Source organism: Myxocyprinus asiaticus, chromosome 50 (assembly GCF_019703515.2).
Source record: "Myxocyprinus asiaticus isolate MX2 ecotype Aquarium Trade chromosome 50, UBuf_Myxa_2, whole genome shotgun sequence".
NCBI lineage: Eukaryota > Metazoa > Chordata > Actinopteri > Cypriniformes > Catostomidae > Myxocyprinus > Myxocyprinus asiaticus.
Window position 1 is genome coordinate 13,828,596 of NC_059393.1, and position 13,137 is coordinate 13,841,732.

Sequence of the window (13,137 nt, forward strand, 5' to 3'; positions counted from 1 at the left end):
GATAAAATAAAATTATTTTGTGGGAGATGACTGTGTAGTAAACTCAATCTAGCTTTATAATCGTTAGTTTACATACATAATCTCTGTATCTAAATGCTATAACCTACATGAAATGTTTTAGTGTTGACTGAACAACTGATCCTGTTGATTGATTTAATTTATTGTTCTTGTGTAGGAAATAACGATGTATTAGCAGCCGCATAAACTGTACCATACAAAAAGAACTACATGCAATACAAAAACATATTTATTTGGAAATACATTCTAAACATTGTACACAAAAGTTCAATGTTCTCTGTAATGCAACTATAAAAAAGACACTCAAAAGAAAGTGAATTGGAGGCAGGAAAAATGCAGGAAAGAGGAAAATCATAATACAATTAATGTAATAAAACATCACTACTGTACATGTCTCATCTAATATTTATGGTCTTTCACTGTAGAATTTATCCATTTAGCATCAAAGCATAAAAACAGTTGAAAACAGTCACTACTCACAGAAAGTTCAGGAAAAACACTGTTCCTTTTTATACTTAGTAATAATGCCATTTCAACACATGTGAAGCATTCACAAAAAAGATGCTAAATAGAAATGCACAAACTCTCAAAATGTCTAATGAACTTTCAGCACATGTCGACACACCTGTTAGCACAATAATGCTATCGTTTATGTAATTCATTGCGCTCCGTTTCTGGACGTCTATTGCAGCTGGAACGTAACGGTGGATAATATAAGTAATACCCGCTGTTAACTTCTTGCTAATAAAGTGAAAAGAGCACACAAACAAATTATTTCAAGCTTTTTCAAACAGATGTTCCTAAGTCAATCCTTCTGTAGGCAGCCGATGGAAGAAGCAGCATCTGGGACTGGAGCGCTGTGCTTTGCGGTGGCTTCTGATCATAACATTGCTGTTTTAGACTAAACTTTAGTTTCGCTTGATTATTAGGATAATCATTAACTGTACACATTGTCTGGGAAATTTATAAGACATCTTTCAACATTTAAAAAGCAAGAATCTAACCGCATGACATGCAAGCAAGCAGTGACCGGCTACACACAAAACGCCAACCAATTGCACTTCCGCTAGCCAACCGGAAATTCCACCCACGTTGCGAAATACAGTGGACTAGTGAGAATATTGTGGATAGACAAATAGCTGCTTGAGAGCGTTCCAAAGATGGCTGCTGTGTGATCTAACTTGCTAAAAAGACTTCGGTAAAAATCGATTCGTTTTTGGAAAAAAATAATAGCATTTTTACTTCCGGAACCTGACTGTTGCGCTCTTTTAGGACGTAGGAGACTCCAAGGTGGCCTTGAAGCCAGCAATATATACACAATCCAAAATCAACTACCACAAATGGATATTTTTTTTAGTGAAGAATTTTACGTCTTTCTCATAAATAACACTACGTCTGACATAGCCAAAAATTTAATCATTTGGCATGAATCTATTGCAGCATGGAAAACTGTTAGATTCTCAGATTCTCAACCTTGGAACACAAGCCTAAATTCGTACTTTCAAAAACCTCAAAGTCCAACAGGAAGACCCGAGGCAATGTTAGCGTCTTTTTCATATCCGTCCCTTAGTCTGGTAAACACGACGAGAGTGTGTGCGTTCCCCTTTAAGAGGCCCCCACCTCTCCTGGTGCGGAGGGAGTGCGAACGCATTCCTGGAACAGCGCTAGAGAGGGAAAAAAAATCACCAGCGACCTGTTTCAAGTCCCCCCAATAGAAACTGTGCCTGATTTGTGGCCAATGTTGGAGATGTAAAAAAAGGAGAGAGAGGAGGGGGGTGGAGGGAAAACACTAAAGGGGGGTAGCTATGGAGATAGAACGTTTTCCTGGCTGCTTTCTTTGACAGGTGTTGAGTGGGGTAAAAGTCTTAAAACAGAATCCAGCATGTACGCCAAAGGTAAAGGAGCTGTCGTCCCTTCCGATAGTCAAGCGAGAGAAAAGTAAGTGAATCGCGCGTGCTTTAACTTATTACAGACTCGCAACTTTCTAAAACTGTGCGCACTATTGTTTAAAGGTGTATTTAGTGCGTACTTGCACCCTGGAGTGAAGTTAGCCGGTGCGATGGTGCATCTTCCTAACTTTAGCGCTGGTTTACACTTTAATTCTTTTATTTTCCCCATGCATTATGTTTTTATCGAAGTTCTAATGGCGCGCGCGACTTGAAGCTTCCGATCTGATGGATGTTTGCACGCTCTGATCTGTTTAGTTTTGAATTGATAAAGCTCGTGCATCAGGGAAAGTCTTTTAGTAGCAGAGGATAGTTTTGCTTATATATTACTCGTTGTTTAAAGAGTTGCAGTGAGAGATATGTGCATCAGGCTCATTCAACGCTGGATTAAACATGCATCAAAGTAATGGAGATGTTTTAGTAGCTGATCATGTTTGGTTTATGGTATCCTTACTGGTTGATTCCCTAAATGCATGCTGTTTTTATTTAATTGTGTGGATTTGTGCTTGTTTAGGCTAAAAATGTGTCTATTTACATGGATAAACGTATTTTAAAATATGTAATGCATTCATTCGTACAGGTGACAATGGTGCATCCATATCTAATTATAGGTTATTTTGTGATAATGTCGTTCACGTTTCACATGTGCATGAAAATACCGGCTGCTCATGTGCCAAAAGTTGCTGAAAGTTTAGTGACTTTTTCCAAACTGAACATTTATCATGCACTGTTTCCTTGAGCATTGTTTTAAAGTAGATCACCATGTGATATTTATACAGTGTTGTGTACAATCTGTTGTCATAGTTACACAAATAACACAATCCTATAATATAATGTAGCCTCTATTAAAATGACATATTCTTGATAAATCTGGAGTCTTATCTCTGTCATATGGGGGGTCATAGGCTACTGTGTCAGAGTCTCAGACTGTGCCAAGAAGTATGTGAGTCTGTGATTATCTTCAGCTGTTGTGGAGATATAAACCACTTAGAAGAAAAACAATTCACAAATATGACTTCCTTGGATGTAAATTATTTTAGATCAGTGTGCATGATCAGTGTGAGAATTTGGTGCATGGGAGATCAGCATCCTTTTGCCAGTGCAAGAGAAGTTATCAAGTCCTCACAAAAGCATTTGTATGTATTGTGTGAAAAGCTTCCTAAAGTTTTACGTTTTTACCTCCTACAGTCCCAATCTCACTTTGTTATATTTCCAAGAAAGTCCTTCACTTTAATTTATTTCATACCCTGCAGAAATTTTCATTGGATCTCTGGCTTGAATGAATACAAAGTGTTGTGTGTACGAATGTGCAAGGATGTAGACAGTTCTTCTAGTGTAGGTGCCACGGGCACCGCATTAACGCTGCAGGTTACCGTTTCACATTGTGAGATTTGTATTAAAAGATGATGTGTTGTGACCACACAGGCTTTGTGATGTTGTTGCTTCGGGTGGTTATTAATATTCTTCGGCACCAGTTAAGCAAAGGTGTTATTAACTTTCTTAAGGAACAGATTTTACAGTCGATTTAGAATGCACTAATCAGGATAAGACATCATTCATATCCGTCCTTGGCCAGCCAACAACATGAGAATGTTGGCTTGTGTTCGTTAATGCCGGCTTCTGATAATATTCTGACGGGAGAAATTGTCTTTAATTGGATAGTTGCCTCAGAAATGAAAATTCTGTTACTGTTACTCCCTCTCATGTCAAACCCATGTGAATTTCTTGCATGGAATGCAAAAGTAGAAATGTTGAAGAATGTACTGGCCACTCTTTTCCATGCAATCAAACTGAATGGCGACTATGAATGGGAATCGTAAGGAATTAAACGATTCTGGTTCCAGTTCTGATTCCTCTTGATTCTGATTCTTTAATGGATCCATTAATGACTCTTTCTTTTAGAACGAAATGTATAATAATTCTAAACAAAAAATCTGCGAACCGGCTTAAAAGTGTCATTCGTTCGGGAATCGGATTACACTGATTACGATGTATGTTTTGTGCTATACAGCTCTGGAAAAAATTAAGAGACCACTGCAAAATGATCAGTTTCTATGGATTTACTATTTATAGGTATGTGTTTGAGTAAAATTAACATTTTTGTTTTATTCTATAAAGTAATGACAGCATTCCTCCAAAATTCCAAAAAAAAAATATTGTAATTTAGAGCATTTATTTGCAGAAAATGACATCTGGTCAAAATAACAAAAAAGATGCAGTGTTTTCTGACCTTGAATGATGCAAAGAAAACAGGTTCATATTAATTTATAAACAACACAATACCAATGTTTTAACTTAGGAAGAGTTCAGAAATCAATATTTGGTGGAATAACCCTGATAACCAATCACAGCTTTCATGCATCTTGGCATGCTCTCTACAGGTCTTCCACATTTATGCCACTCCTGGTGCAAAAATTCAAGCAGCTCGGCTTTGTTTGATGGCTTGTGGCCATCCATCTTCCTCTTGATCACATTCCAGAGCAGGGGTTGGCAACCTATGGCACGCATCGGAGCATCTTTTTGCAGCTCAGCAGACAATGGTGCGGTGGTGGATTGTGTCTGTTGAGTGTTGATTTCACGCTATGTTGTTACCTAGTTGGTGAGACACAATGCTGGAAAGTAAATAAAGTCCATCTTTTGCTCTCTGTGGCAACGAGCTTATAGCTATCTAGCTAACCACGTAGCTACTTTCATACCTTGTCAGCATGTAAACATGTATTCACCAAACTGTTTTGTTCAGGATTCACAGTTTGGTACCCCCTTCAACCGAACAATTCCAGTCGTTGCATTTATAGAATGCAATATTTAAAAGTCTGGTTTTCCAGACATTAAAATAGGATGCGTAATAAAAGTAGATTTAATAAATAGTATATTTGCCCTGTGTAAATAATAATATATAGGAACTGTATCTAAATTAAATAAGGGGTGATAAATATTAATACAACAGGCTGGAAAAATAGACATTTATTCATTTTAATATCCTATATATATTTTGAATGTGTTGAAACTTGACACCGGGCGACGCACCCTAAAAACTGCACCATTAGATCGGTTTCATGCTGAAGAGCCGCTTAAAAGTATGTTTTTTTTTCTCTCTTGTAAATGTAAACGAGTGTAAATGCCAACACCATCATATATGTCGAAAGGACTGAAGCCTGTTAACCAAAACATGAACTCATTGATGTCATTAAGTGAGTCTGCTTTTTTTTTTCCCATCAGTTGCTCCTGGTCGGAGTCTTCCGTAAATATTTAGTTTATACGTAGGGTTACGTCCTACATAAATGTAATGGTGCAACACTCAAATATTTAGTAGTGCATAAATTTTGACTTAGTGCCCATTTACACCACAACTAGGCTAAGTTGTAACGTACGTATAGCTGGTGCAACCGGCCCGTGATGTTTATTTAGCTATTTATTTTATTTGAATTTATTCTTTATTTTAATGGTCAGACATTGACTGATACTAAACATACAGTACTGATGTTTATTAAGCTATTTATTGTATTTTTATTTATTCTTTATTTTCTCAGTGTTCATTTCTAGAATTTGTTGACAATGTATAATAATAATGTCAAATATTCTTTGATAAAAATATTTAAGAAAGCAGCCTTCTGAGTACCTTTGCATAGTCATATCGGTCCAAAATCCACACAGAAATGGTCTGTTTTCATTCCAGCTCAAAAATTAGCTATATTGGCCACCATATCGGTAATCTGTGAATTTTCCCCCTCTAAAATCGGCATCGGTCTCAATAATCCCATATCGGTCGAGCTCTAGTCTGACTATGCGAGACTGTAGTTTGAAGTAATCACTTTTCTTTGCATGATACATAGGCTATCGTATAAATGCAGTCAATGTCGGCGTTAGCTAGCTAGCCAGCTTTATCAATAGCTGTTAGCTAAATTTGGTGGATGATGACAGTAGCTGTTTATAAAATAGACTGTACATTATAAATATGTTGACACAGTTCAGTATTGATGTGATTCCATCACAACTGTCATTTGATATATCGATGCGCTATTGTTTTATAATAATAGAATATATATATTTTCTGTATAACCAAGTTATGTTACACTAATGAATGGAGCGTTTTGCATTATCTTGAACATTGTCTAGCATTCATTTGATGTGTTATTGTAGTTTAGCTAAAATTACACAGATCAATCCTTATGGCACTATATTTCACATGCTTTGCGGTTATGTAAGCTTACCTGTCCAATAAGAAGAACGCCAATTCAGGGTCAGTTTTGATCACCAAAACTGAACGAAGGTCCCTCCAGGAATTAAATGCCCTGCCGATGTTCACTCTAAGTTTTCGCTCGACCACGATCACGTTCCCACTTAGCCAGATGGGATTCAGTAGAAAAATTTTTTTTTGGCTTACTCTGAGTTTGTGTAGGAGTCGGTGTTGCGCTGGGAGCTGAACGTTTGCTGGATGCCATCTCCAAGATAATGTTACTTAGTGTTGCAGTTTGTTGTCGCTGTTGAATAGCGGAAGAGACGCTACTGTCTGAGGCAAGGCTCTCGGGAGCGCACATAAACGTCACATCCTTTGGATTTTCCCGGCAAAACCGACCCGCTCCCTTCGCATGAAAATCAGCCTACAGGCTTTAATAGGCAACCTAGAAAGTCCGGGAAGGGCTCATTTTTTAAGTTGCGTTACAAGCCGTTTACACACTGGCAAAAAAAGGGCGAATATTACATGAAAATTGTTACATTATTGCACCTTTATACCATAGTCACATTCAAAGTTACATTAAACGATTAAAAGAGTAAACATAAACCCATAACATGGGGTTCAAAAATCGGAGTCTGTTTAAAATTAGTGGTGCACCGATCAGGAAATTTGAGGCTGATACCGATCTCCGTTTTTTGTTTTTTTTGTTTTCTAAGAACGGCCGATACCGATTTTTTTATTTTATTTTATTTAATTTTTTTTACGGTAACTCTTTACAAAAAGGTTCCATTTGTTAATGTTATTTAACAACATTACTGTAGTTAACATGAACTAATGAACAACGTTAGTTACAACATATACTAATACATTCTTTAAATCAAAACCAACATTATGATTAATAAATGCTGTAAAAATATATTGTTCATTGTTTGTTCACGATACCTAATGCATTAACTAATGTTAAAGAAATGAAACCTTTTTATTAAGTGTTACTGAAATTACATTAAAATTACATGAATTGTGAATTGCTAACATTTATTTGTATTGAAAGCAGCTCTAAAACTGCTTCAGTGAGAAATCATTAATATCTATTATTTTTTTTTTTTTTTACTGTCTTTGGCATCTTGTTGTAACACAAATCACTAATTAAGCAAATGCGTGAAGATGCGGTGCCGTTATTGAAGGTTAAACAGTTGCATCTTTTATTAGTGGTATTGTGACCAACATTAATCTGATTTAAATTGGGATCCTCACAGAATAGCACTGAGATGAGTGACTGATGATGAGATATTAAGAGCACCTGGAGAGCGCACATGTTTGATTGACACCGAGAGCGCTCATGTTAAAGAGAGTAAAGCTAAAAGTGCTCATGATCGCTCAAACAGTCTCTATAGCTCAACACAAGTCTGATTGTCACAACTCAGGTCAGAGTAACTATCGTAATGACTCTAGAAAATGGGCAACTTAATATTCATACACGTGTAATTCTTACACATTTTTAAATACAAAATGGCATATTCATGTGAATTACATCATGTCTGAAAGTTTAAATTCATGAATGCTTAGAATTGCCATCAACTCACCCTCCAGAGGCCACTCTGTCGTGCTTCAAGGGCTGAGCAAGCGCTCATTTATTACAGTGTATGTGTGATTCCTTCTGTGCTACAAGAAAGATCGGCCCTGATTCTAGGCACGATCGGCCAATCACTGACAGTAATAATAGTAATAATAAATTGTTATTAATATTATTATTATTGACTTTTAATTTGAAATACAACAGTAATATATTTAAATCGTGCACTTTTTAAACCCGCATGCTTTTATTTTGACATTCTAAACTCTCCAGGAAGTCCTGTAAATGTGTCTGTTTGTAGGCAAGATCACAGTAGTTTAATTCGCTTCTTATTCAAATTCTGGTCAAATGCACCTCCGGTGCCGTTCTAAATGCATATTATAAGTGAACCGAACTATTGAGCATCTACATCTGAGATGCTGTTCTTGAGTAGCGTTCAAATATTGCGCACCGCTGTGAAGGCTAAAAATAGCCGCGAGTGCATCACCAGCCTGTGCGTGAGTTTGTGTCACAGCAGCACCATTCGCTAACACGCTGGCACTGTGCATACTATATATTTACTTATTAAACAAAGCCTTTTGTGATTCACAGAGCTATCGCATGTCTTCAAGTGGTTTTGAATAAAATGCATGAGTCATATGAACTGCTTTAATGGTGTTTTTATGGTTCTTTTATGTAATTTTTGGAGATTGACATTAACAAATATGACTAACACACAGTATCGGAATTGGATCAGTCTCGTTGGACCAATACCCGATCCGTCTCGGTGCATCTCTAATGAAAACACGCTGCGTGATCATGAGGAAAGATTACATCAAGACTTAAATTAGAATACTGGTGTGAAAAATAGCCTGCTCCTCTCTCACTATTGTTTGCGTGCTATGATTACCCCTTTGCGTGATTTAGTAAAATGTAGTATGACATAATATAAGAAATATTTAAGATTCCACACAATTTCATGATCAGTAATCAAATAAGCAAATTTGTGACATTAACTGTGTTAACTCATTTTGTACAAAAGAACAGGTTTTCTTTCATTTAAGCACTTTCACAAGATGCTCTGTGAAACTTCACATGCAGGATCACGATTGTATCATAATCATCGGGTTTTGCACAAATTTTTCACTCGAACTGTTATGCTGATAATAGCATTTGTAATGAAAAATAATCTGTTAAATTAGAAAAAAATGGCACTCCATGTCAAAAAGGTTGCTGACCCCTGTTCCAGAGGTTTTCAGTGGGTTCAGGTCTGGAGATTGGGCTGGCCATGACAGGGTCTTAATCCGGTGGTCCTCCATTCACACCTTGATTGATGTGGCTGTGTGGCATGGAGCATTGTCCTGCTGGAAAAACCAATCCTCAGACTTGGGGAACATTGTTAGAGCAGAAGGAAGCAAGTTTTGTTCCAGGATAACCTTGTACGTGGCCCGTACAAGGAATCCGCCCGATTCCAGCCTTACTGAAGCACCCCCAGATCATCACCGATTCTCCACCTAGTCATCTAATGGTTAGACGGAGACCTGGAGAGGCCTTCAAGCCACAGTGTCTCGCACCCACTGTGAAATTTGGTTGAGGATTGTGATGATCTGGGGGTGCTTCATCAAGGCTGGAATTGGGCAGATTTGTCTTTGTGAAGGACACATGAATCAAGCCCCGTACAAGGTTATCCTGGAAGAAAACTGAAGAAACACTGCCAGAGTATTTTAGTATGGTATTGAAAAAACATTAGCATTATCATTTTGGGGTTTGAAGCCCCGTTCACACCGCAGGCGGCATGTCACTAGACTTTGCGACCTGTGTCGCTGGTGGGCGTTCCTACTGCTGCTGCCGCTCTAACATTATTGGTGGACTGCACAACAGGCAGTCCACCTGTAATGGCATTTTGAAATGCTGTTTACAGATGATACTGCCGATAAAACTAAGATATCATACTAATTTGACAAGGAATCTGTTCTTTTTCCTCTAACAATGCACATTCTGCAGGGGAGAGCTTTTTATATAACCTGCGGCAGTGCTTAATGCATCATATCATTAAACAAGACGAACGGTATACCAATATATGAATCAAACTCACTCAGAATGCCGACACGGTTTTCCACGCATCATTTTATTAGGCCATATCTATGTATGTGGTTCACTCACTCACAGAAACTTTTTAATTCTCCTCAGTCTTGCCTGCACTCGAGTCGACTCCAGTATCTCACACTCGCCCTGCCTGGAGACGGATGACGTAAGCTCCTCTGTCTTCACTCTCATTGGTAGTTGCTCACGAATGTCGCTTGTCATTTGCATAAAGTTGAAATTTTCTCAACTTGTCTTGTCGCTCCCCATGGCGATCTCTGTTGCCAGCAGTCGCGATGACTCGTGTCACCGGAAAGCGCTGCACTCTCATTGAAAATGAATGGGATCATTTCGCTTCGTCGTGCGATGCTGCTTGCGGTGTGAACGGGGCTTGACAGCTCAGATATCGAAATTATAGTATCGAAAAGATTGGCCTGTAAATTCTCACTACATTTCCCCTTTTGTGTTCCACATCACTAATATATGATTACAGAATTTTCATTTTTGACTAAACTATCTCTTTAAGTCTGACAAGGTGAACTCTCAATCTACAAATTACACAAGTCAGTACTGTCAAGTCATTGCAGCATTGTTGACTTTGATTAGTTTTGAAGCGAACAGATTTCAAAACAAATCTCAAGCTCTGGTTCATCACAGTTCATCTTGAGAATGGAAGATCCACAGGTTGGAGTACATTTGATATAATTTCACAAATTATATGGAATTCCACCAAAAATTTGAAGGCATTGAGTGCTGTGGTGTTTGGAGTGGAAATGAATCAAAACAGATTCTTATCTAATCTCCATCTCCTGTTTTGCCTCAACATCTTGAGCACTTCTCTGGGCTCCCCGAATTTATTGGTGTGTCTAATAGGCAAAGAAGGTCTGAATGCATGGATTTGATTTCATCCAGATGGTTCTGCCTCCTTCATAGAGGGTTTTCAGCTACATATAAAGGGAATCAAGCATTCGCATAGAAACAGGCTGTTGTTCTCATGAAGAGCGTTTGATTTGCTCTGTTTTGGATAAACGTCGCTCTCAGATACTCATGAAAATCAATTAATTTAGCATCTTGGATAGCTGGATGTATGGCTTTTTAAGTTTACTTTGAAGAAAGATGTTCTCTGTAATTATTTAGGGGCATATTTAATGATTGCTCTCAGTTGTAATGCGGAAATGTCTGTTTTTGTGCGTGTGTTTGGAAATTCTTAATAAAAAAGTAATCGCACTGCATTCATCAGAATAATTGAGATGGATTGACTCATGAAAGTTTATCAACATTTATTATTTAGGACTATTTGCTGAATTTGTCTTCAGTTATTATGAATGAAAGATTATCAGTGTGCTCTTATAAAAGTTGTCAATGTACAGGAATATGGAACTATGCGAAATACTACACCAACTATATTATGACTGCACATCGTAATGTTGGAATGATAAGATCACATGTACTCGGTTTGCAAACCATATAAACAGAGCTTGTAGACTACACTTTTACGCTTCTTACACCCAGTTTGCCATTTCACACGCAAGTTACCTCTGAGGTAACGTGTTTCTGTGTGATCACCATGATAAGGTGTCTTGGCCCATGGAAATGTGCTTTGTATTTCTTTGCATTTTGATTTCTGGTACAGATTTATGCAGTGCCAGTTCAAGTTTACTATTACATGCAAAATCGAAATGTAAAAATTATAATTTAATCATTAGTTTTGCACCACTAGCGGCACAAAATGGAATGGCAAAAATAAAGATTGTTTTCAAACATGTTTCTTGAACGCTTCCCTATCTTCATTTGGTTAGCCAAACAGGTAGTCCTCCTCCAAACGGGATAAAAAGCACTTCTGTTTCGGTAAAGTGTTAACCTTTTCACACGTGAGTTTCTCCTGTACTGACGGACCCCCCCCAGCGTGAGTTCTTTAATGCAGATGCAGTGGAGGACAGAGTATATCACAGCAGGTGCACTGAACGTAAGACTATATATTATCAAATATATAATGTGGTTTTTAGATGTTTATAATGATTGATTATGATAGATAAGATGCAGTTGTGATCGTGCTTGCTGGCTATGCACGCCGCCATATTTTCGTTGCAGTGCAAGATGGGATTCGGAGTTCGTCTCATCACATAAGCATACAAAAGAAGGAGCATAGAAGGTTCTAAAAACCTAGCCCTTCCACTTTTCCAGCCCTGGAATTGGTTAGAATGAGTGATGGACGGAATGGGAAAAGGCTCAAGTAGAGTGACTAGTTTGTATATTCTTTGTTTGATGTCAGAAAACATGGCCGCAGCGCTGCATCAAAACAGTGCACTCTTATGGTAACAGCTTTATACTTTTATTTGCTGATTGTTTTAATGTTTGTAACATATAAAAATAAGGATATTGTGATGTTGAAAAGACTATTTGAGTGGCTGGTTCATTATGAATACCGCTTTAGTTCCTCTTTTACTGCAAAACAGCAGCACGAATGCAGATCAGATCGATTTATTCATACATGTCTGAGCTAGTGTTGTCACGGTGCCAGAATTTCAGTAGTCGATACCAGTGAAAGTTTCGATACCACAAATATGCTAATATGATATTGTGCTACTGAACAATATCATATTAGTGTTAATTACTAGTTAATTTTAATAATGTAATAATTATTTAAATAATTATAGTTTAATTATTATTATTTTCCAGAACTCCATGTTTTAAAGTATAATTTAATTTCATCATCAAAATGGTGTCTAACCAATTAATTCTTAAAACATTTAACAAGTGAAAATGGAAATTTTCAACATGGTATTGCATTTTATTTTTCAAACTTTTATTCAACAGCAGTCTTGCTTGTGAGATATTTCTTTATTATTATTATTATTACAGTGAATATTAAATTTTACTATACAGTTGTTAAATATTTCTGTCACAATTTCTTCAATTTCAGGCATCTAACTTTTATTTTGAATTATGCTTTTATTAAGACGTGGGTTTTTTGCCGGTAGCTTCTCTTCACTGGATAAACAGTTCACGACATGGCCCAGCAGGGCCGTTTCTAGGCATGGGCAAATTAGGCGGTTGCCTAGGGTGCCACCTGCTGGGAGGGCGCCAAAGAGGAGGCCTCTGCCATACCAAACTCCACCCCCCAGTGCTCTGCTCTGTCATCTGATACAGTGCGAATGATTCTCAATGTCTGATGCGGTTCCAGTGTTTGAGTGGTCGGATTTATCCATTCAAAGTATGCAGCTGTTCTACGCTAAGATTGTAGCTGTTAGTAGTTTAATAAATCATACTAGGACATGTCACGATTTTAATTTGATTAATTGTCTATTTCAGTGTAAGGAGTAACAGAGCACACGTTCAAAATAAGCTTGTGAGCATTTTAA

The 13,137-nt window shown here is 37.5% G+C and overlaps 1 protein-coding gene across 1 annotated transcript in view; it reads left to right on the forward strand.

Annotated features, from left to right (window-relative positions):
* The first annotated feature begins 1,736 nt into the window (after positions 1-1,736).
* LOC127439304 (single-stranded DNA-binding protein 3-like) overlaps positions 1,737-13,137 on the forward strand; it is a 110,107-nt gene continuing 98,706 nt past the window's right edge. The window contains exon 1 of the mRNA XM_051695558.1: positions 1,737-1,956. Coding sequence (XP_051551518.1) covers positions 1,901-1,956 — 56 coding nt within the window. The 5' untranslated portion in view covers positions 1,737-1,900. The remainder of the gene's footprint in view (positions 1,957-13,137) is intronic.